Genomic DNA, 25,808 nt, shown 5'->3' on the forward strand with positions numbered 1-25,808 from the left:
TTGAAATAATTAAGTATTTAGCAAATGCTGTATATTCCATTAAAGATTTGAGACCATCCAGTGCTCCTTGGAGATTTATATATTGGACACATGCTATAGGTCAAGTATCAGCCTTATATGAGGCAAGGGACCCCATTGTACCAAAATAGGGGATGTTTGTGTTGAGTGGGAAACAGAGGTACTCCAGGTATGCTGATCTTCCTCCTCCTCAGTGTTACATTCCCCACCTGGTGCAACACAACAGGTTTGATGGGACTGTTGGGACGTGGGAGCCCAAGACAGACTGTATTATTTGGAAGTCACCTTGTCCTTTTTCACGAGGGTTGGTCATCAGTCATATCTGACAGATGGATGGTAGAAATCATCATCTGCTTCTGTAGCTACCTCATCCAATTCCAATCTTTGCCCCCCAGGCATCCCCTTTTAGGGAGACTTTTCTTGAGAACGTATTACAAACATAAGTTGTTGCTTCATCTAGAAGCCATAGATGAGGTACTGCAGGAATACAGGGGAAGAGGCATTGGTCCTCATATTTTCACATTCTGAAGAAGAGTGTCTTCATCCTGTCCTTGACTTCGGAAGACTGAAAAAATTCATATGCTACCTCTGAGGATGGTAATACAAGCTTCCATTATTCCATCACTTCAGGCTCAGGACTGGTTCGTGGGTCTTACCTAACAGAATGTGTACTTTCATTCACTTGACCCACAGGCAGTTCATAGTAGGGCCCAACCATTACCAGTACAAGGTACTGTCATTCAGATTCTTCATAAAATGGTGAGATTAAATGGCATACTTATGAAGAAGAGGCATCAACAATTACTTGTCATTAGGCAACTGGCTGATCGGAGGCAGGAGACCAACACATCCTATAGAATACATTTTCTCCTTGTTTGCCCAGTTGGTCCCAAAGAAGTCATCTTTCTGTGAGAAGTGATAGAATTAATAGGAACTACTATCAGTTCCTGGTCAGCAGAAGTATAACTACTGAAAATTAGAAAAACCCAGCTATCCGATCCTTGAGCCATGTGCTTGTTGGCAGACATTGCAGGTGGTATTGGAAGTCAGGGTTGTGATTGCTGCATGACAGTTGTATGTCTTTTCTGGAGTTTCTGTGACCAGGGCAAGACAATTTTCCTCAAAAATAGATGTTCCCTCTCTAACAAGTCTTTGCCGGTTATCCCTGACCTGTGTTGCATGTCTCCCAGCATGTTGCATCAATGCCATATCTGTTGAGGTTTTATTTTGAGGATGTCTTTAAAGTGTTTCTTTTGACCTCTCCATTTCCTTTCTCCTTTGGTGAGTTAGGCATACAGCAGTTGTTTTGGTAGGCATACATCAGGCATGTGCACACTCCACCTCAGCTGGTGCTGAATAGTCAGAGCCTCAACACCGAAGATGGCCTCTGTGAAGACACTGGCATTAGTGCAGCGATCCTCCCACTTTATGTTGAGACTCTTCCAAAGAAAGTGCTGTTGCTCACATGTCAAGCTTTTCAGTTGTTTTCAAAGGCCAGTGTAATGGGGCTGAGACTCACTGCTGCAGCGCCTCTGCTGGCCACACTGGGAATTTTCTCTGGCTCTTAGCAGGTTGCTCATATCCATTCCAAAACACTCCCACATGGAGACTATGATGGATCTCCTCAATAATCATTCACTGTTAATGATGGATTTACTCTGTCAGAGTAAATTTTGGTAAGAAGGAACTGGGGGAGGGGGCTGGTTGGCAGTAGGCTATATAACTTGCCATGCTGGTGCCACTCTAGAAGTCTCCACTGCTAACTTACAGGGTCCTGTTAGGGAAAAGCTTTCTGACGACTGTGCATGCGGCATGCTCACACCTAACCTAAGAACATAAGAATGGCCAAAGGTCCATCCAGCCAAGTACCCTGTCTGCTGATAGTGACCAATGCCAGGTGTCCCAGAGGGAGTGAATCGAACAGGTAATGATCAAGCAATCTCTCTCCTGCCATCCATCTCCATCCTCTGACAAACAGAGGCTAGGGACACCATTCCTTACCCATACTGGCTAATAGCCATTTATGGACTTAACCTCCATGAATTTATCTAGTTCTCTTTTAAACCCTGTTATAGTCCTAGCCTTCACAACCTCCTCAGGCAAGGAATTCCACAGATTAATGATGCATTGTGTGAAAAAGAACTTCCTTTTATTTGTTTTAAACCTGCTGCCCATTAGTTTCATTTGGTGGCCCCTAGTTCTTCTATTATAGGAACAAGTATATAACTTTTCTTTATTCACTTTCTCCACACCACTCATGATTTTTTAGACCTCTATCATATCCCCCCTTAGTTTCCTCTTTTTCAAGCTTTATTGCATCTATACTGTCCTTTGCATCTACAGTCATGTCGACAAAGTGGCTTGCTTTGTTGACAGAACTGGATGTAGTCTAGACACTCTTTGTAGACAGAAGCTTTGTTGACAGTATCTGTCGACAAAACTTTTGTCAACAAAAGCCTGTAGTCTAGACGTACCCCCCAGTCTCTTTAATCTCTCCTCATATGGTACCCATCCCAAACCCCTAATCATTTTAGTTGCCCTTCTCTGAACCTTTTCTAATGCCAATATATCTTTTTTGAGATAAGGAGACCACATCTGTACACAGTATTCAAGATGTGGACATACCATGGATTTATATAAGGGCAATAAGATATTCTCAGTCTTATTCTCTATCCCTTTTTAAATGATTCCTAACATTCTGTTTGCTTTTTTGACTACCGCTGCACACTGTGTGGACGTCTTCAAAGAACTATCCACGATGACTCCAAGATCTCTTTCCTGATTAGTTGTAGCTAAATTACCTCCCATCATATTATATGTATAGTTGGGGTTATTTTTTCCAATGTGCATTACTTTAATTTATCCACATTAAATTTCATTTGCCATTTTGTTGCCCAGTCACTTAGTTTGTTGAGATCTTTTTGAAGTTCTTCACAGTCTGCTTTGATCTTAACTACCTTGAGCAGTTTAGTAATGGACATGAGCAATCCATCTCGAAGAACACCAGTTACAGAAGGTACATAACCGTCTTTTTGGGGGGCAGGTTTCAAAGGAGCTTCAAATAATTTATTGCACCACTAAGACAATTTCCCTTTTAGTGATATATCACCATCCTCTGTCCAAGGGTTTATCTTTGCACCCAAATATTTTTCAAACTGTCCTGGTTACACATAATGTATCTCCTCTTTACCCTATTTCCAATTTTCCTTAGGATTAACCACATATGTCTTACGTTTAGACTCTATGTGAAATCCCTTTGTTTTCCTAACATTTACCTTCAAGCTGGTATTCCTGCAGAAACAGTCTGTAATCTCAAGATTCCTAATCATCCCTTGGTATGTCCCACTTAAAATAGTCACATCATCAGCAAAAGCCAAGGCCATAATTCCTTGAACATATTCCCTGGAACACTGTACCCCAAGCCCTCACTCTCCTTAACCAGCAAAGGATCAGTGACTATATTAAATAATATTAGAGACAAGAGGTTTCCTTGCTTGACCTCATTCCTTATGTTAATGGACTCTGTGCACTTGTCACCTACCCACAGCCTGGTGGTACAATTACTATAAAAGATCACTAACAATATCTTTAAATCTCTCCTTAATCCCAAACCTTTTAAGGCCTTCCATAATATGTCCATGCCCTATTGAGTCAAATGCTTTGGCCAAATCTACACAAACAATAGCTAACTCCTGTCCATTTTGTTTAGCCCCTTTAATTAAATTATCTAAAATTGCTATATTTTCCTCACAACCCAGAGCCGAAATAAAACCTTTTGGTTTATTACAAATCTTAGCCGTAGACATCAATCTTTTTGCTAAAATGTTTGTATATAGCCTCCAGGAGGATAAATTAATCAGTTCTCCTCTCTCTGTATGTTTGGGATCAAAAACATAATCAGTTCTCCTCCCTCTGTATGTTTGGGTCCTTCAAGGTGTCTAAATACTTAAAACTTGAATTAAAATGATCTATTAAATTATCAAAAGTGCTATTGGTAAAAACTAAAGGTAAAAATGATCAATCATTCACTTGGTCCTCACCTAACTCCCATATTCAGTCTAATAGAACAGTCATCCATTCTAGTCTCATGAGGTATCCACTCACCTAAAAATATTATATTCATAGGTCCAGTGACCCAAATTAAACTCCTAATCTATTGCCACCCAGAATAACCCCCTAATATATTTTACAGTGTCAGTAGAGGCATCAAAACCAACAGCAGGGGCATTGTTTACCTGGTCCAGTGCCAATCCAGAATTAAGATAAAAATTCCTTTCCTCCATAATTAAAAAGATATAACCCTGCTCAGGGGAAAGCTGTCCCTTATCGGGGGAGGAACCCGTACCTGGAGGAGGCTACCCTTGCCAGGGAAAACTACACTGATCCAGAGGAGCAGAAATATCTCGGTGCTGTTCACCCCACCACCTGTATGAGGGGGTTGCCCCCCACATTTCACCCGGCAATCCAAGCCAATTACCGACTACCAACATAAGGAGGTGGCAATAGGACTTGCCATTCAGAGGCTTTCCTCAATGAGAGATCCCTGCCAGATTAATGTCAAGCCCTAACAGAAGTGTGAAAGAGGGCTCAGATCTTGGCAGAGATTGCCCCATGTGCTAGTGTTCACATCCTTCTCCACCTCACTGACTACCCAATTCACCATCAGCCCTTGGGTATTAAAACTGTTCAGACTCAACACATAGTCAGGGGCCAGAGATGCATAAATGGCCTTAAGCGAGTCAAACTCCTTAATCTTTCTTCCCAGAGCCGTGAGTCCTCAGTCACTTGGTTCAAGGTCATTCTTGGCAGTATCATTGGTGCTCATAGGGAAAAGCACTCAGTCACTGACCACCACCACTCATCTCCTTCTCTTGGGAGTGGTGGTTGTGGAATCATCACCCCTAGAACACTGCATTCCACTCCTCCTGGTCGATGAGGTCTCCTCCTGATCCCTTTCCTCAGATAACTCTTCCAAACCAATCTCTGCCGTCGTACCTGTGCAGAGAGCCTGAAAATGGTTTCTTACCTCAATCTACATGGGGAATACATGAGTTTTCCTTTTTCTGAGTCTGGAGGTGACATGCTGCCAATTTTCTCATAGACTCATAGACTTTAAGGTCAGAAAGGATGATTATGATCATCTAGTCTGACCCCCCTGCACAATGCAGGCCACAGAATCTCACCCACCCACTCCTGGAATAATCCTCTCAGCTATATCTCAGATATTGAAGTCCTCAAATGATGGTTTGAAGACCCCAAGATGCAGAGAATCCTCCAGCAAGTGATCCGTGCTCTGTCAATTTTCTTCCTTGCTCTGTCCTCTCTTATTCTTCAGCGTGCTGTGCCTATAGTACCAAACTCTGACTTCTATCCATATCCATAAAGTCTTCATTTTCTCTAAGGGTATGTCTACACTACAGCGTTATTTTGAAATATCTAATTTTAAAATAGTTATTTTGAAATATCTTATTTTGAAATAACATGTCTACACACAGTGGCTACGTCTACACTGGCCCCTTTTCCGGAAGGGGCATGTTAATTTCAGAGATCGTAATAGGGAAATCCGCGGGGGATTTAAATATCCCCCGCGGCATTTAAATAAAAATGTCCGCCGCTTTTTTCCGGCTTTTAGAAAAGCCGGAAAAGAGCGTCTACACTGGCCCCGATCCTCCGGAAAAAGCGCCCTTTTCCGGAGGATCTTATTCCTACTTCAATACTTTGGAATTGTAGGGAGGTGGTGGAAGGGGGAGGCAAGGGGAAGAAGGGAGAGGAGAAGCTCAGGGTCTTGCCGGCCCAGCTGTCTCCCAGTACTGTGGGTGCAGGGGCCTCGGCATCCCCGGGGAGAGGAGGGGGAGGAGACAGAGAGTGGGGAGGAAGAAGCGGGAGAGGGAGCAGGAGTGGGAGGAGGAGTGGTAGCTGGGAAGGCAGCAGGGCCTGGAGAGGCAAGAGGCAGCAATCTCTGTACCAGGGTCTGCAGGTGGTCGCAGATGGCACAGCCCTGGACAAGCAGCCCCCCCCCCCAGCTCTCCTGGCGGAGCTGCACGTCTTTGTGCACCCAGTGATCGAGGGTGCGGTGCAAGCCTCGCAGTATCCCCAGGTGCTGCTGCTGGTAGTTCTCTTGCGCACAGTTTAGGCTGCAGAGTGCCTGGATGCAGGAGGATGTCCTGGATGGGGTGGTGCGCCCTGCTCTAGCAGCTGGTGCGGCTGTGGACAAACAAAAGAATTGGCCAGTTATCTCTGGAGACACAGTGGCTGAAGTCCAGCCCCCCCTCTGCAAGGCGAGGATGACAGGTCTCTGCACCATCAGTGCCAATGTGCTAGCACAGAAGCCATGTTCGGGATGTCCTGCTATCCCTTGGAGTGGGATCTGGCCCGGGAGTGCACCCATGCCCCTGTGCTGTATGTGGTGTGGGTCTGTGTGTGTGTGGGGAGGGAGATGTCCCCTGCCTCTGTGTAGAGGGGGCTTGTGGAGGAAGCTGTGTCCCATCCCGGGGTCAGGAGCACGTCATGTGCCTTCATACATACATGCATGTGGGTAACAGGCCAAGGCCCCTGTGTGGCAGCCAGCTGGGGCCATGTGCCCAGGGGTGACATGGCACATGCACAGGTTGCTGTGTGATCCGTGGTCAGCAAGGCACACGCATGCAGTCCCTGGTATTCCTCCCTTCCTTCCCCCACATAAGGGGACAATTATGGCACTCACATGTTGTTGCCTCCCCAGCCTTGGACGACACTGGCGACAGGCTCGCTGGAATAGCTTGGGGGTCCTAGCTGTGCGGCACACTACCTCCGAGCTCCTGGCCCTCCTCCTCCTCCTCCTCCTCTGTGCCCTGATTAGGGCCCTGTCCCCCAGGGTCGATGACCACCTGTGGGCCACGGACCATCCCGCCCTCCAGTAAAGTTATTTAGAAACAATGGCTGTTATTTTGAAATAACTTTGCTGTATAGACATACCCTTATGCAATGCAGAGGAGATACTTGGGCGCCTGTCCTTTAACCTTCTCTTCCAATATGGAGACCTGCTTATACTTTGTATAGACGAAGTCACTTCTGTTCTCTGGGAGAAAGACAAACATGGCACATCCTTTGCAGGTCACAACAGTTGAACAGTCACTATCCATATTGTCATCCTTCACATATATTTTCTACTCCCAGAAGTCTGAAAGGCAAAATCTCTGTTGGAACGCCCCTCAGGCAAACTTCCAGGCAAATGCCTTCTGTTTGGCTATCCTCTGTGAGCTGCTATTTCAGTGTATAGTATATAGAGCTGTATGAAGAGGTCATTATCTTCATAAAAATTTAGTTTGTACTGACTTTGCTAGTGCTTTTTATGTAGCCTATTGTAAAACTAGGCACATATCTTGAGGAGTTGATGTATTCAGTCTGGAAGATCTCTGCATGCCCCCAGAGGTACATGTATCCCTGGTTGAGAACCACTGTCCTCGCCAAAGAAGATAAAGCGTTACTCATGTTTAAGGGTAATATTCTGGATATTTTTAGTAAAAGTCAGGGACAGATCCTGGGCAGTAAACAAATATTCATGGAAGCCTGGGGCCAGTTCCTTGCTTTTACTAAAAGCCTGGAAGTGGGAAGCAGGGAGGAACCAATAAAACATTTCTGAGGACTTGCAGCTGCTCCAATCTCACTGCTCCTAAGGTAGAGGCAGACCACTGCTGCTCCAGCCCCAGGGAGCGTAGACTCAACCCCATCTGCTGTCCTGGCAGGCCTTGAGGCACTGTTCCGGTGGTCCTGGGGTTGACTGCTGATCTGCTGTTCTGGTGGGCCTGACCTAATCCAGCCCCACTCCCGCTTTTATCCAGAAATCGCATAAGTCTTAGAAATCATGGAATCGATAACTTCTGTGACAGAATTGCATCCTTACTTGTGATGCATCTATGTGAGAGCTTAGCATCAGTGAAAGTTCCTGGGTCATTCCTTAAGCTACAGACTGAATTGACCAATTTTGGGTGTGTACCTTCAACCAAAGGAAGACTGCATATAAATTCTTGGCTGTAAATGCTTTAGAATGCTTTCTTCTGTCCACCACCAACACCTCTGTCTCGCTCAGCTTCAGCCCCAGCTGACTGCTCTTCATCCAGGCATTTGTTTATCGTGGTGATATTGTATGTGGGAAAGGATGGGTAGAGTGGTATGTCATTTACAACTTGAGTCCATGGTCATCTGACCAGTTCATTTAGTGGCTGTTTGCAGATGTTGAGTAAGACTAGACTGAGAATTGATCCTTGTAACACTCAGGAATTTTCTAATGAAATGGGATTTCATTAGAAAATGCCAGTTAATCAATTTGCATAACTTATTTTGAGTTAAGCCCAGCTTAACTCTAAGGGTGTCTACACAGCAGGGCTTAACTTGAAATAAGCTACAGAAATTGAGCTACATCAATTGCGTAGCTTATTTCGAAATTGGGAGCATCTACACCAGGGGTGTCCAAACTTTTTTCAAAGAGGGCCAGATTTGATGAAGTTAACATGTGTGAGGGCCGACCATTTTGCCTGACATTCTTTGAACCATTAAAATTAAATGCAAATTAACTATTTTATGCAAAGTTTATTGCAAACGGCATACTTTTCATTTCGTCACATGGATGACAAATCTAAACAGGTGTTAAATCACTCTGCCTTTCATATCTGAAGGCCAGATGAAAAAAAAAATCCAGGAAGCTGAAATATATGTCAGGAACATTGTAAAGTACATTACATATTATTGGTAATAAAGGTTGTCTGTCAACTTTTAAGTTCAAAAAATATGAACAGGAACATAACACCAAGTATACATGTTGTGTCCAAATATATTTATAACTGATTTAGACCAATTGACATTAACTGAGATTTTACAATGTATTCATCTCAATACATATGGATTCGTTGGGGGCCATAAAAGATAGATATTGCCAAATTACCTGTGGGGCCGTATTACACCGGAACACGGGCCGCAATTGGCCCGCGGGCCGGACTTTGGACATGCCTGATCTACACCATTCTTTCTTAAACTATGTTTCGCGGAACACTGGTGTTCCATGAACAACTTGTAGGTGTGCCACTATCTCTTCTTTGTTTTTGTTACTTCTTTGTTTTTGTCTTTTTTTGAAGAAAATTTTCATAGGTGTTCCGTATAAAAAAATATTATTGTTGGGTGTTCCATGGTCTCAAAAAGTTTAAGAAACACTGGTCTACACAGCACTTATTTCGAAATAGAGCACTCTTCCTCTGTCTTCCTTTACTCTTTGTACAATGAGGGTTACAGGATTCAGAGTAGGATGTCTTCCAGCTTGAAGAAATTTCGACATTATTTCAAAATAACTGCCTGCTGTGTAGATGCAAACTAAGTTATTTCAAAATAACGCTAGTTCAGTGTTAAACTTTTTGAGAACACGGAACACCAAACAATAATTTATTTTTTTATGCAGAACACCTATGAAAATTTTCTTCAAAAAAAAATTGTTGTCAGACAAAAAAACAAAAACAAAGAAGTAACAAAAACAAAGAAGAGGTCATGGCACACCTGAGACTTGTTCATGAAACACCGGTTGTTAAGAAACACTGCAATAGTTATTTTGAAATAATGTTTCTGTGTATACATATCCTTAGAGACATATTAATGGTGTTTAAAAGGAAGCCTGGACTGCAACTGACTGTGCTGTCCCTATTTTGTAGAGGGGAAACAATAAGGCTTATGTTTCTAGAACTGCTTATCTGCCATCTTTCATTAGTACTAAAACTATATTTAAAGTCTCTAGAATTTTTTTCAGTCATGTTGATAGACTCCTAAAGAAGTGCTGTCTAGTCTTCCTTGGCCACCGAGTGCCTCAGTGTGGGACCGGTTGGAAAGAAGTTTGAAGAGGAACAATTAGTGAGGCTTTTTAGTACTATGGCTGTGATATGAAAGACTCCATTTACAGAGAAGGGGAAACATTTGCATACTTTATCTTTAGTTTTTCTTCTCTGTGATTCAACTTATAGGACTCCTAGGCACTAATAACTAGTGTAGGGTTCTGTCATGCCTGTTGAGGCTTGGCAGACTGACTACCCAGTACTCAAGAGTTAACATAGTTTGAATTTGTTCTGGCTATTACTGTCTGTCTGCCTGCCTGAGAATCCCCAAGGCCCTGTGTGGCAGGCTCTTTTCTTTCACAGACATGCAAACAAAATGGTAAACTAAAAAGAAGAATGGAAAGCTTATCCTTTTCTGCAGTGTAGATGAAAAAGGCTGTTCATTCTTGCAGGTGTAATCTTGTGATCTGTTAAGCTGTGTTGAGGTATGGAAAGTGAAATATGCAGATGAGTATAATGAGTTCAATATTCTTCTTGCTCACATACCCCCATCTTAAATATCTCTGCCTTTTTGTCTGCCTTTGTTCATAATGTAACTCTGCTGTCTACGTAGTATCTCTATGAAATGCCATACAATATGATGTCATGTCTACCAGCTTTCAGTTTAACTTCAGCTGATTGTTCAACCACATACAAAATTGCATTAGCCTGATACATTTCTTGTTATTTCTACTTCTTTTCACATTAGCTAAACTATTCAGGGAATCACAGCCCTTTTCATTGAAAGACCCTCAATATGCATGAAAAACTCCATAGTTTGGGCAGGGGAGGGAGGCTCCAGCCTCAAAGCGGAGCTTCTGTCCTGCAGGGCTGCGAGAGGGGGACTTAGGAGCCCCGTGGGATGGGATGCCCTAAGGGGTTTGCCCTGCAGAGCAGGGTCTTGGAGCTTTAGCACTTTGGGGTGCGGGCTTGGCTTGGGGCTTCAGCCTCTGCCAGGGGTCAGCACAGCAGAGCTCAGGGCTTCAGTTCCATGGGGTGCCTGGGTGTGGGGTTTCAGCCTGAGAGGTGCCTGAGTCCTGAGCTTCAGCTCCATGGGCACCAGGACTTCAAATTTGAGGCCCCAGGCTCTAAGCAGCCCTGTTTGGTGGACCCCATGAAATGATTTGCAGTTCAAAAATGGGCTGCAGACCTCCTCCACTCCCGAGAACTGCTGAGCTCTGTAGCACAAATTCAGATTCAGAGTAGAATGGAGACTAATGCACTAGTGAGCAGTGTCTGAAGATCTCACCCTATTATCATTTTGGACTATGAACATTTCTAATGCATTAATTCTTTACTCTCATGTCAGAAGTGTAATTGATTTACAATTCTTTTAGGCCAAACAAAGAGAACACAGGAGAACTGAGTGAGTCTGGAACATGTACAATCAAACATGGTCTTAATGCAGAAAAAATCTTCATGCAGGTTCATTATTTGAAGGTAACTGTATGATACTGACCTAACTGAAACTGATTTTAATACATTTTGTAAATACTTATTTTTGTGTATCATTAATTAATAGCATCATCTTTGCCTTTTGGTACTGATTTCTTCTAGGGCTATTTCCTTCTGCGGTTTCTAGCCAGGAGAATTGGAGACACAACATATTTAGAATTTTTAAGAAAGTTTGTGCAGAAGTTTCACGGACAACTGATCCTTTCTCAGGTACTCTGCAGGTGCTTGTTTCTCAATTTGTTGAAAAATAAGTGACTTATTTTTTGTTTGACTATTTAAGCCACTGGTTTCAGAAATTTAAAATTTGACTAGGGCATAGGACATTGAGTCAGACTGACTTGGGTGCACCCATTTATTCAGATACAAGTACATGATTCAGATTTTAAATGAAATTATTTTTATCATATCAAATACATTGAAGGTGGCATGGGAACAGAACCTGAATTAATATTTGTTGTAATGGATGCAGAAGATTTGGGACTTGTATTTGTATTTGGAACGTTGCAAGCACATTGCAGCAGTTATGTGCTGCATTTAAACTGGGCAGTCAGCAAGTGCAGGAAAAATTGTGACAGCTAAAAATGAATGAGAGGAGTGAGAGGAGGGCCAGGCAGTGCAGGAGCTAAACAAAGCTTTTTTTGTCCAGTTAGCCCTACCCCACTTTACCGGAAGCCAATTCCAGGCCTGGAGATAGGATAAAAGAAAGGACCCTGGCTCAACTGCTGACCAGCAAGGAGACAGGAGCAGATAGGTGTGCGCACAGGGTATGCCGGGTGTGCCTGGGCACACCCTAATGCAGGGCAGACTGGCCGGCTAGAGGCTGCTGGAGGAGGAGGGGTGTGATGGGGCAAGCCTGTCCCCTCAGCCCCGCAAGAAGATGCTGGCAGCTGCGGTGTCAGATGCTCCACAGCCTGGTGCGCCACGGCGCTGCTGCTCATGCTCCGGTGGCCCCGGGGCCGTACACTGTGAAGCCAGTGGAGGACACGGGAGGCCTTCGGGTGAGTGCGGCCCCTACTCACCACCGGTGTGCCCCCTGCGGCTGGCCACCCCCTCCCATACACACCCCCGCAACTCCCCCTCCCCACTAGTGGGGGCCCTCTGGCCTTTGTACCCCTACTGCCAGCCACCATCTCCAGTGCAGCTCTGGCGACGGCAGAAGAGCAACTCACAGGGGGAGGGGGGCGGCCAGGCTTCCTGCCTCGCCAGCGCCACTCGCCCGCCTGTGTCCCAGTAGCCGATCGTGCGCTCTGAGCCCGAGAGCCACCCCCTCGGTTCTGGGGCCCGGGGTCTCGCCACTGGATGGGCCGCACCGTGCCGGAAGGAGTGCCTGGCTTGGCAGGGCTGCAGCAGCTGCTCCTTGTGCGCTGGGCTCGGCCCCGAGCTGGGCTGCTAGCCGCCGGGCTCCAGAGCTGCCCACATGGTGGGGGCCTGCTGCTCAGAGCCCACCCAGGGAAAAAATTCCGGCTGGGAGGGGGGGCGGGGCTGGCCAGGAGGGGCGGGGCAGCGTGGCGGGGAAGAGGAGATGGGGGGTGGGGTGGGGCTGGCAGGCAGGGCAGTGTAGCTAGCCCGAGGGAATGAGGGGAGGGGCAGTGTGGCTGGTTGGAGGAGATGGGGGGGGTGTCGGGGGCAGCTGGGTTGGCCAGGGGAGATTGGGAGGGGGAGGAGGAGAACTGGGTGGCAGGAAGCAGAGGTGGCTGGGAGGGTGTCGGGGTCAGCAACGCTGGTTGTGAAGGGTCGGAGAAAGCGGGGAGGGGGGAGCAAATCGGCCAGCGGGGAGTGGGACTGACCCCGTCACATGCTGATCCTGGGACACAGTCAGTCCCGTGCATGGTCCTGGCAAAGCGCGAGTGAGTCCGGTTGCAGCTCCACAACACACTCAGGGGATGAGACAGGGCTTCTCCTCCACCCCAAGGCATCAGACTCAACCAGGAATCACCAGTTCGGCTCCACACAGCTTGCTCTGGGGAGTTACATTTCCCGGGCAGGTGGGATGTTGAACCTGGAGGATAAATGTGGCTTCCAGCGCCTCCGTGTGCGGGTCCTGCTCAGAGTATTGGGGCTCTGTGGTTACTATGGTCTCACGTGTCTCTTGGAGACATTCCGCCTGGCCCTGGGCCAGCAGCTGGAGCACCTCCACAGATTCTAGCCCCATAAACTGGAAGGCAGAAGGTTGGGGAGGGGAAGGAGGAAAATAGGAAGGAAGGGGCTTGTGCTGTAGGGAGGAGGGTAGGGCAGGAGAAGAAAGGGGAAGGCACCAAGGGACAGGGTACAGGAGAGACAAATGCCAGGGGACCAAGTGCAGACAATGAGGAAAAGGGCAGGAGGGGAGGTGTCAGTGGAGGGGAGACAGGGTGATGCTGGGAGAGGAGAGGGTAAGGGCATTGGGGGCTAGAGGAGGGAGGGAGAGGTGCTGGGAGAAGGCTTGAAAGAAGGAGTGGGTATGAGGAAGGTGGGGATAGAGCAAGTCATGTGTGAGGGCACAGGGGCATGAGGGGAACGGGATCAGAGGGTGGTGAGGGGGTGGACATTAGGGAAAAAGGGGGCAGGGGCAGTGATGGAAGGGGAAGGCACCAGGAGGGTGCAGGGTTAAGGGAAGGTGTAGGTGTCAGGGCATTCTGGGGGTGACAGAAGGGCATACATCTTCAGGGGAGGGACCAGCACCAGAGGAGAGAGGCAGGGCAGGTGTGTAGAGGGAGGTGTTAGGAGAGGGGATGAGGAGGGGTATTTTACATGATCCAGTGGGGCTACTGGAGGAGTGGATACGGGGGGAGAGAAGGGCTGGTGGATGGTGGCAGGTCTCAGGAAGGCTGAGGGCAGTGAGAAGGGCAGGAGTCAGGACAGCAGAGGAGGATGATGGGGGCTAATTGGGCTACGATAAATCAGGAAAGAGATCTTGGAGTTATCGTGGCTAGTTCTCTGAAAACGTCCACACAGTGTGCAGTGGCGGTCAAAAAGGCAAATAGGATGTTAAGAATCATTAAGAAAGGGATAGAAAATAAGACACGGACTATCTTACTGCCCATGTATAAAACTATGTATACCCACATCTTGAGTATTGTGTACAGATGTGGTCTCCTCACCTCAAAAAATATACTTTGGCCATGGAAAGAGTTCAGAGAAGGGCAACTAAAATGATTAGGGGTTTGGAACAGGTCCCATATAAGGAGAGGCTAAAGCGACCGAGAATTTTCAGTTTAGAAAAGAGGAGACTGAGGGGGGATGTGATAGAGGTCTATAGAATCATGAGTGGTGTGGAAAGGGTAAATAAAGAAAAGTTATTCATTAGTTCCCATAATATAAGAACTAGAGAACACCAAATGAAATGAATGGGTATCAGGCTTAAAACGAATAAGTGAAAGTTCTTCACACAGCGCATTGCCAACCTGTGGAACTCCTTGCCAGAGGAGGCTGTGAAGGCTAGGACTATAACAGAGTTTAAAGAGAAGCTAGATAATGTCATGGAGGTTGGGTCCATAAAAGGCTATTAGCCAAGGGATAGAAATGGTGTCCCTGGCCTCTCTTTGTCAGAGGCTGGAGATGGATGGCACAAGACAAATTGCCTGATCGTTGTCTTTGGTCCACTCCCTCTGGGGCACCTGGTGCTGGCCACTGTCGGCAGACAGGCTACTGGGCTAGATGGACCTTTGATCTAACCCAGTTTGGCCATTCTTATGTTCTTACGTTGGGGGCAGCAGGCACCAGGGGAACTGATGGAGCAAGGGGACGAGACAGGGCAGCAGAGGAAAAAGGTAGAGGTTTATAAGATATTTATTAATAATTTGAGTACCACAGTGGTGCATCGAGAACAAGCCACATGAACTCAGTACTGGTGTACAACACAACATTCATTCTGCTCATGGGAGGAAACTCTTAGAGTGAATACTTCCCCCAGCCTCTCCGCCCCCAAGTTAATGTCACACACATTGGGTTAGTTGCATAAGGATAGTTGCATGAGGGAGGTTTGGTGGGGTCAAACTAATCTCTGTTGGTAGGAGGATGGTGGGAAAAGTCTTTAGAGGGGGATCACATGACACCTTTTACTTCTGGTCATATGTCCATCTTGTCCTGAGAGTGTTACCTCCAGGGGTGTGGCTAATGGGGGTCAGGGAGCGTGGTTAACAAGGGTCAGGGATTTGGCTAATGGGGGTCAAAGAGTACATTTAAAAAAACTTCTTTGGGTGCACACCCTAATGAAATGTGCTGCACACACATATGCAGGAGCATGGTACTGCAGCTGGCAGGACCTGCACCAAAGCCTGCCTGCTTGGACAGCCACTGCTAGGACAAAGGGATGGGGGAAACCTGCTCAAAACCCTCACTGAGAGGGAAAATCTGGACTGTTGGGGCCATACCCTGAACTTAAGGCCTGGACTAACATAGTGGGCTGGAGTTCCTAGGCCCAGAGCACCAATGTCAGTGGTTTGCCCGCCTTTCCTGCCAGCTAGGGTTGCCAGGTGTCAGGTATTGATTTGGATAGTCCGGTATTTTCGTCTCCTGTCCGATTTAAAAAAAAAATTCAGAAAATACTGGTCACCTAAAATGTCCAGTATATTCTGATTTTTTTCCCGGCCAGGAGGTGAAAAACCTGGTTCCACAGGGAGCTGTCTGGAGCAGGGAGACAAGATGACCGATGGCCACTGGCAGCCTGTTAGGGCCAAAAAGCCTGAAAAGTGTTTCTTAAAGGGGTCATGCTTTTTTTTTTAAATATATTTTTTTGCTCAACAACTTTGGTCTCTCCCTTTTTTTTTCCTCAACAGAATTTCCCCCCCCCATGGTTTTTTTTTAGGGGGTGTGTGCGTGTTCGGTATTTTTGGTTAAACCATCTGGCAGCCCTACTGCCAACTAATCCCAGGGACTAACCACTAGGCCACCCCGCTGCCAGGGAGAACCAGCCATAGTGGCCTTAAAATCCACTCTGAAAGAATATGATTATTTTTAAAGCTAGGCTGAATAATTTCAAGTAAGAGAGTTCTGCTTAACTGCTAACGATTTCTGTCCAGAATTACCAAGCCTCATACTATAACTTTGAAATCTAGAAGCCTCTGTTAATTAGCTGAGTCTTAGTCATGGGACGGGGTTATTAGGAAGGCTGAGGCTTTATTAGCAGTGAGTCAGCGACCAGGGGCAGCAAACAGAGAGTTTTGAGAGGGAGTTCTCCAGGCAAAAGAGAAGCAAATATGGGACCCTTGAGGTAAGTGGCTGTCTATAGTGTGTGTTTATGTGTTTGGGGGCTACTTGCTGTGTGCTGAGCTTGTGTTTATCTGTTTGTTTTGTTTGTTTGTTTGAAGGAGTGTGTGCTGTAGCTGGAAGCTGTGAACTTCTAAAGGTTTTAAATCTAGAAGCCTCTGTTAATTGATCGAGCCTTAGTCAGGGGGCGGGGCTATCAGGAATGCCAGAGCTTTATAAAGCAGTGAGTCAGCAACCAGGAAGCTTTGCGAACAGGAGCAGCAAACAGGGAGTTTTGAGAGGGAGTTTGGAAGGGGCCATGGTACACTTCCCATTCTTTATAGTTTAATTTAAAGGTTTTAAATAAAACTTCCTGATTTAACTAAAAACCCTATCAATAACCTAGGTAGCTGTAGGAGAGAATGCAGGCAGAAGCCCAGCAGCAGAGTGGGGGCTATCCTGTTTATTGCACTCAGTGTAGCATGTATGATTACCATTCCTATGGGCGGGTGGCATATGTCTGCATTCAGTACAAGGAGCTCCTGGCCCTCAGAGGCCACGTACAGGCTTTGGAGGCCAGGGAAGCTGAACTGGAGGAGCTGAGGGAGGCAGAGAGGTATGTAGATGAGGCTTTCTGGGACACTGTAGAATTCTCCCACCTCTGGTCAGACAGCCCCTGCGCTGTTAAGGAGGATGAAAGGCTCAGGGAAGGAGAGCAGTCAATGGGATCAGATGGAAATCTTCCCATAGTTGGGATCCTCCTTCCAGATGTTGGGATATCCTCTCGTGCTGAGGTTACCTCTCCGGGGGAGGGAACTCCAGTCAGTAGGAAAAGGCAGGTGTTGGTAATGGGAGATTCGATCATTAGAAATGTAGATAGCTGGGTTTGCTATAATGATAAGAATATAATAAGAATATAACAGTAGGGATCTATTATTGACCACCTGACCAGGACAGTAATAGTGACTATGAAATGCTAAGGGAGATTAGAGAGGCTATCAAAATAAAGAACTCAATAACAGTGGGGGATTTCAACTATCCCCATAATGACTGAGTACATGTCACCTCAGGACGAGATGCAGAGATAAAATTTCTTGATACCTTAAACGACTGCTTCTTGGAGCAGCTGGTACAGGAGCCCACAAAGGGAGAGGCAATTCTCGATTTAGTCCTGAGTGGCGCGCAGGATCTAGTCCAAGAGGTAACTATAACAGGACTTCTTGGAAATAGTGACCATAATATAACAACGTTTAACATTCCTGTGGTGGGAAGAACACCTCCGTAGCCCAACACTGTGGCATTTAATTTCAAAAAGGGGAACTATGCAAAAATGAGGTTAGTTAAACAGAAATTAAAAGGTAGAGTGACTAAAGTAAAATCCCTGTAAGCTGCATGGACACTTTTCAAAGATACAATAATAGAAGCCCAACTTAAATGTATACCCCAAATTAAAAAACATAGAAGAAAACTAAGAAAGAGCCACCGTGGCTTAACACCCGTGTAAAAGAAGCAGTCAGAGATTAAAAAGGTATCTTTTTAAAAGTGGAAGTCAAATCCTAGTGAGGTAAATAGAAAGGAGCATAAACACTGCCAAATTAAGTATAAACATGTAATTAGAAAAGCCAAAAAGGAGTTTGAAGAACAGCTAGCCAAAAACTCAAAAGGTAATAAGTACATCAGAAGCAGGAAGCCTGCTAAAGAACTAGTGAGGCCCCTGGACGATCGACATACAAAAGGAGCACTTAAAGACGATAAAGTCATTGTGGAGAAACTAAATGAATTCTTTGCTTCAGTCTTTATGGCTGAGGATGTTAGGGAGATTCCCAAACCTGACCCGTCCTTGTAGGTGACAAATCTGAGGACTTATCACAGATTGAAGCGTCATTAGAGGAGGTTTTGGAATTAATTGATAAGCTTAACAGTAACAAGTCACCAGGACCAGATGGTATTTACCCAAGAGTTCTAAAAGAACTCAGATGTGAAATTGTAGAACTATTAACTATGGTTTGTAACCTGTCCTTTAAATAAGCTTCTGTACCAAATGACTGGAGATAGCTAATGTAATGCTAATATTTAAAAAGGGCTCTAGAGGTGATCCCAGCAATTACAGACAGGTAAGTCTAACGTCAGTACCAGGCAAATTAGTTGAAACAATAGTAAAGAATAAAATTGTCAGACACATAGAAGAACATAATTTGTTGGGCAAAAGTCAACATGGTTTCTGTAAAGGGAAATCATGTCTTACTATTCTATTAGAGTTCTTTGAAGAGGTCAACAAACGTGGATAAGGGGGATCTAGTAGATATAGTGTACTTAGATTTCCAGAAAGCCTTTGACAAGGTCCCTTGCCAAAGGCTCTTATGTAAATTAAGTTGTCATGGGATAAGAGGGAAGATTCTTTCATGGACTGAGAACTGATTAAAAGATGGGAAACAAAGGGGCTGTGTCTAGACTGCATCCCTTTTCCGTAAAAGGGATGCAAATTAGACACATCGCAATGGCAAACGAAGTGGGGATTTAAATCCCCCCGCTTCATTTGCATAAACATGGCTGCTGCTTTTTTCCGGCTCGGGGCTTTGCCGGAAAAAAGCGCCAGTCTAGACAGGGATCTTTTGGAAAATAAAATCTTTTCCTTACCCATACTCGGAATAAGGGATCTTTCGAAAAAGGCTTTATTTTCCGAAAGATCCCCGTCTAGACTGGCGCTTTTTTCCGGCAAAGCCCCGAGCCGGAAAAAAGCGGTAGCTATGTTTATGCAAATGAAGAGGGGGGGATTTAAATCCCCGCTTCGTTTGCAATTGCGATATGTCTAATTTGCATCCCTTTTACGGAAAAGGGATGCAGTCTAGACACAGTCAGGGAGGAATAAATGGTAAATTTTCAGAATGGAGTAACTAGTAGTGTTTCCCCAAGGGTCGGTCCTAGGACCAATCCTATTCAACTTATTCATAAATGATGTGGAAAAAGGGGTAAACAGTGAGGTGGAAAAGTTTGCAGATGATACTAAACTGATCAAAGTAGTTAAGACCGAAGCAGACTGTGAAGAGCTTCAAAAAGTTCTCACAAAACTAAGTGTTTGGGCAAAAAAATGGCAAATGAAATTTAATGTGGATAAATGTAAAGTAATGCACATTGGAAAAAATAACCCCAACTATATAATATGATGGGGGCTAATTTAGCTACAACTAATCAGGAAAGAGATCTTGGCGTCATTGTGGATAGTTCTTTGAAGACATCCACGCAGTGTGCAGCGGCGGTCAAAAAAGCAAACAGGATGTTAGGAATCATTAAAAAAGGGATAGAGAATAAGACGGAGAATATCTTATTGCCCTTTTATAAATTCATGGTACGCCCACATCTTGAATACTGCATACTAATGTGGTCTCCTCATCTCAAAAAGGATATACTAGCATTAGAAAAGGTTCAGAGGAGGGCAACTAAAATGATTAGGGGTTTGGAATAGGTCCCCATATGAGGCGAGATTAAAGAGACTGGGACTTTTCAGCTTGGAAAAGAAGAGACTAAGGGGGAATATGATAGAGGTATATAAAATCATGAGTGGTGTGGAGAAAATGAATAAGGAAAAGTTATACACATACAGAATATAAGAGCTAGGCGCCACCAAATGAAACTAATGGGCAGCAGGTTTAAAACAAATAAAAGGAAGTTCTTCTTCACACAGTGCATAGTCAATCTGTGGAGCTCCTTGCCTGAGGTTGTGAAGGCTAGGACTATAACAGGGTTTAAAAGAGAACTAGATAAATTCATGGAGGGTAAGTCCATAAATGGCTGTTAGCCAGTATGGATAAGGAATGGTGTCCCTAGCCTCTGTTTGTCAGAGGGTGGAGATGGATGGCAGGAGAGAGGGATTGCTTGCTGCAGCCAAAGAAGAAAGCTGGGAAAAGCTATTCTTCCATGGCTAAGTAACTGCCCCAGGAAAAGAACAAGCTAGTACTACTTAACATTCTTAATCTTGTATACACTGGGTGCAGCTCTACCCCTTGAGGGAACATTTGCAGTCCTAATATAGATAAGGGTCCAACTGGTTTCAGCTGTTTTGAATATCAGATGGTCAATTAGACTTGTGTGAAAAAGTTATAATTGGCACAGTGTAAAAAATACCAATCACTGAGAGACTTGGCCATATAAGGGTTCCAAAGTTGTGAACACTGGCGCTCTAATGTTAACACCAGCTGGAAACTTTTTGAAAATTATAGCAAGAGAGCAAAAAGCTGTCAAATGCCCTTAATTTGGTGACAGGAAAAAGTACTGGATTGAGGTAGGAAAAAGTCAGCTTGTTGCAGTTAGATCTACTAGCCTGACATGAAATCAATTTAAGTTAGTGGATTGCATAAATACTGCAAAATGTTGGAAGGTCCCAACACATTAAGCTATTCGTCATCCTAGCCAGATCATATTGCAATAGTGCTACTAATCTACTCATAGTCTCCCCTCTTACTCCATTGCTCTGCTGTAAAATGTGAATTTGTAACACATCCAGCTGTTCTCACAAGCTGAAACATTTCAGCCTTGTTCTCATCCCAGAAGCAAGTGTTGTAATAGTTTGATAAACATTTGTTGAACCATTTTTGAGCTGAGTGAATAGAGAGCATTTTTATGCATGATTCATCAGACTTATTTTTTCAGTTTAATTAATTAAGACTGTTTTAAATCTTCAATCTCAGCTATAGCGACGAGGAGTCCTGTGGCACCTTATGGACTAACTGAAGTGTAGGAGCATAAGCTTTCGTGGGCAAAGACCCACTTCGTCAGATGCATGCATCTGACGAAGTGGGTCTTTGCCCACGAAAGCTTATGCTCCTACACTTCAGTTAGTCCATAAGGTGCCACAGGACTCCTCGTCGCTTTTGCAGATTCAGACTAACACGGCTACCCCTCTGATACTTGAATCTCAGCTATGCAATTAGTCAAGATTGAGGAACATGTGCTTTTCTTTCTATGAAGCTATTTTATTTTAAAATAATAAAGTTATGTGTTTTTAAAAAAGTGTTAATCACAGACCACAAATTTTCTTACACCTCGAAAGTTTGATGTTTTGAGCAATCATACGTGTCTATGGTTGGGAATGAGAGTTGGCTAGAATGAGCCACAATGCCATTGCAACACTTCCAGTGCTTTCTCAGCAGTTAATGGGGGACCAAATCCAAATTTACTGGAAAGATTGAACAGGAGTTAGTTCATACCTTAAGATAGCAATCGGTTTACATTTCTAGACACATATAAGTAGTATTTTCTATTGGTCCATCTTTGATGTGCAACTATGATAAAAATGCAAGGAAGCAGAGTTATGGTTAATTTTGAATTTTTCACACAGTATATTGAAAATCCAATTTCACCTGCCTTTAACACAGTGTTTCTCAAAGTGGTCCATTGATCCACTCTGATAGAGCTGCCAGTGGGCCACTTTGATTTGTTTATTTACTGGTGCTGCAGCCACGGTGCCTCGCGGCTCCCACTGCCTCCAGTTCACTGTTTACAGCCAAGGAGAGCTGCAGGAAGAAGCATGGCTCAGGTTGCTGCTGCTTCCCATGGCTCTCCTTGGCTGCAAACGGTAAACCAGAGCCAATGGGGACTGCAAGGCTTCATGGCTGTGGTGCCAGTAAATCCTGAGTAAATCTTTCGAAAAAGGTTTTTTTTCCCAAAAGAACTGCGTCTATACGGTGGTTTCACTTTCAAAAAGCCCTTTTTTGAAAGAACGTGTGGCTGCCATTATGCAAATGAAGCACGGGAAATTCAAATGCCAGCTTCATTTGCAATTTTGATCTGTCTAATTTACATCCCTCTTTTGAAAGAGGGATGTAGTCTAGACATGCCCCAAGGAGCGACAGGACTACTTGTGTTTTTAAAGTTACAGACGAACATGACTACCCCTCTGAGATTTTTCAACTTTATGTTGCATTTGTATAGCTATTTGGCATTTAACTGTGGTGAGGCATACATGATATCAGAAATAATTAAGAAAAGTGTGTGGAAAGTTTTAATTTTTCAGGTTCTTTCTTGAACAAATATTCTGTCAGAATTGGAGCAATAAGAGGTTTTAAACCAAGGCACATAGGGTAAATGTTGTGTTGTACTTTTACCTTGTTCAAAACAATTATAAGTGTTCCCAGAATTAAGAGGTCTGAAAGAAAGTAAAAACTAACAGTGCAAATAATTATCTAGCTTCTGAATACAAGTCTTGTTTTCAGTGATATTTGTAGTATTTTTCCTAGATGAAAACCACAGGTGCAAGGAAATGACTTCAGATGTGAAACATTAATCAGTTTGTTTTTTTCCCTTCATTTTGATTGCCAGTGCTTAGTATGTTTTTAATCATAGTTTTTGTTTATTTTAGTTGAGGTAGCAACACATGAGTAAAGCAAGTCTGGAATCTTTTAGCAGGATTTAAAAATAAATCTTCTGTTTTTACTTTTTATGGGAGAATTCATTCATTTAGTAACTGCTTTGAATTAAATTTATATAATGAATGAAATTATATAGAAATCAAGTTCCTTATTTCACTAGTGCAGTTAATTCTATTGTTTAATTTGATGATGGAAAAAGAACAGAGTGTGAATCAAGTTGTTTGCAAACTTTAATTTTTACATAGTTTGTCTGCTATAATAATAGCTAGGACCTGAACTACACATTCTGATTAGGTTCTAATTTGATGTTGCACAAAAGCAGTCTTGCTTTAAAACAAATTAAAAAATAACATTTTTAAATGCCAACTTTTGTTACAACAAAGTTTTAAAAGGCAAACTTTTAGTGAATAAAGGCCTACGTATACTTATGTACATATAAACACACAAACATACACTTGAAAGAAATTAGCTTCTGAAATACATGTATACTCCTTGACCACAGTCTTGGAAGCTTTTTCCATGCTTGAAGAGCCCTGATCACCATTGATGTCAGTGTGACTTAACATAGGCTCAAGAGAAACCCTGTGCAGATCAGATTGCAGGATTGGGGCCTTTGTTTGCTTTTTGCACTTAATTCAGGTTGGAGCACAGAAATAGATGCCAATTTCATTTCAGTCCAGTTAGCTTCACATTCTGATTCTCACATTTACTAACACATTGCTGCCCTCTTTGATTGGTAATACTGTGAAGTTTATAGTTAAGCAGAACCTTCTGAGATTAAAACTTAATGAAGTTCATTAAAACATATTGAAATAAAGTTTATTAAAGTCCATACTAAAGCAAAAACTACTTTTTAGTTTAAAAATGAATGTAAATTTTTAAATTTAATTAATCAATGTAAGATATGTCTGAAGACTACTTTATCTCCAGGTTCATTGCTTTTTAAAGACTTATTTTTCTGCATATATGCTTGCCACAAACTCTGAGAACTTTCACTTTATTTACATCATATATGAAAAAACTATGTTAAAACATTATTAAAATGGAAAGTCAAGCATTCAGAAGTTAAGAAAAGCAGGAATTAAGGTTGTCTGTATCATTTCCAGAGGTACCTGACGCTTTGAACTGTGATCCTTCACCTTTAAGTATTCAACAATGTGATCAGTATTCAGCAAAACCCCCATTCCCTAGGAATCAAATATGTTGCCTTCAATACAATGCTCTTTGCTAAGGGAGCAAGAGCTTCCTCACTTTTAGGAATCATACTAAGCAATCTCTGCTGCAATGCACAGCATCACCAGGCTAATAGACCTGTCCCCAGTAAGATACTTTTAATATTAACAAAGTTGATTTACTGCTAGCTAAAAATAGATGGTAAAAATGGAGAGTTATTTTTTAAATAATATTTCTTTCTGGAAGGCTGCTCATGGAAGTCCAAGTAGTTAGAGTGTTGTCAGAAAGTGATTCTGTATCAAGGTGATTGTTATAAAGAAAGATATAATGTTTAAAGTGTGTGCGCCAGAATAAATCTGGTATGACAGAGGTAACTTTATAAAGAGAATGATCTATATTATTATAAGCATGCTGGCTGCACTACCTATTATTAAGGTTGCCTGACACTTTGTGGATGTGCCTTTTTGGGGAAAATGGTATGGAAATGTGTTATTGAAGACTGCATCATCATGCAGGCAGCCTTAATTTCAGCATTTTGTAAGTTTTACTAGGTTTTGGATGCTACAATTTGCAATCTTAATGAAAGTTCTTTTGGTGTAGTTTTGTTATACCTAATAGATTCAATAAAGATAGACTGTAGGATTGTGTTAAAACAATGAACAATGTTTTCAGACTCCTTTTCTTATAATTTGCAACACCTTTCAGCTTGACTGAGTTGGAAAACTGACAGATGAAATATATCTTGTCTAAACAATTGAAGTAATAATATACATGAGACATAAATTTCTGTTTTATAATTCTCCTAATTGTAGCTGTTTAAATTCTGTTGCTAGTGACATAGGGATAGTGTTATCTTTTGATAGATATATTAATTCTGGTGCTTTTGTTCCTTTTCCAGGATTTTCTTTGCATGCTGCTGGAGGACATCCCAGAACAAAAAGGGTATGAGAGAATCAGATTAGAAAAGATAAAGAATGGGGAATGGAAATAAGCTGTACCAAGTTGTGCCAACTTGGAGATGTCAGTAAGGGGATTCTACTTCAGTAGTTTTCAGACTCCGATATTACATATAGACACAGATACAGAAATCACACAGAAATCACACACGTGATCCTCCTGGGCCATGGATGTTGTCAAACCAGAGAATTCCAGGTTAATATAACTAATAGGAAAGGGAAGTATTGAGATATTTTAATATAGATTGAACCTCTCTAACCTGGAATTCTCTGGTCTGACAACATCCGTGGTCCAGGAGGATCATGGATGTTCCTTGGCCAAAGAGCCCTAGTGGCTGGGAGTCCAGTGGCAGATGGGCCAATAGCTGGGAGCTCTGCTCTCAGAATACATTGGATACATAGTGAGGATCTATTGCACTTATATAGCACTTAAATGTTAAAGAATTCAACTTCACAACACTTTGTTGGATAGGGACATGCAGTTTTTAATCCTGTTTTACAGAAGGGTTAAAAATGAGGGGAAGAGAGTTTCAGGGGGAGAGATAAAAAGACACAAATGGGGATTTGGAACCTGTTTTATGCACACTTGAATGTTTCCCCCCAAGTGGCTTGCCCAAGGTTACATAAGGAAGTCTGTAGCAGAGCTTTGAATAACCCTTGTTCTGTACTTTAGCTACAGAATCATTCATTCCTAAAGCCACGTGACTGTCAGTGTCCAAATACTGGATCGAATTCTTCCATTCTTGCTCAAGTACAAGTACATGTTACTCCATGAGTAATCCCCATTGTCTCCAGTGGGACTTCTTGAGACATAAGATGTTATTCAAAATGTGTACGGAGCTGAG

At 43.5% G+C, this 25,808-nt stretch overlaps 1 protein-coding gene across 9 annotated transcripts in view; it reads left to right on the plus strand.

Moving 5' to 3' along the window:
- Window positions 1–25,808, plus strand: part of AOPEP (aminopeptidase O (putative)) — a 408,083-nt gene that overhangs the window by 176,660 nt on the left and 205,615 nt on the right. For all 9 annotated transcript variants that reach the window (XR_001369118.3, XR_012904729.1, XM_025177850.2 and 6 more), the window contains 3 exons: window positions 11,186–11,288; window positions 11,406–11,513; window positions 24,906–24,949. Coding sequence is in view for 7 of the 9 variants with exons in the window: in XM_025177850.2 (XP_025033635.2) it covers window positions 11,186–11,288; window positions 11,406–11,513; window positions 24,906–24,949 (255 nt within the window). In the remaining 2 variants the exon portion in view is untranslated. The remainder of the gene's footprint in view (window positions 1–11,185; window positions 11,289–11,405; window positions 11,514–24,905; window positions 24,950–25,808) is intronic.

This window comes from Pelodiscus sinensis, chromosome 6 (assembly GCF_049634645.1).
Source record: "Pelodiscus sinensis isolate JC-2024 chromosome 6, ASM4963464v1, whole genome shotgun sequence".
NCBI classification, from domain to species: Eukaryota; Metazoa; Chordata; order Testudines; family Trionychidae; genus Pelodiscus; species Pelodiscus sinensis.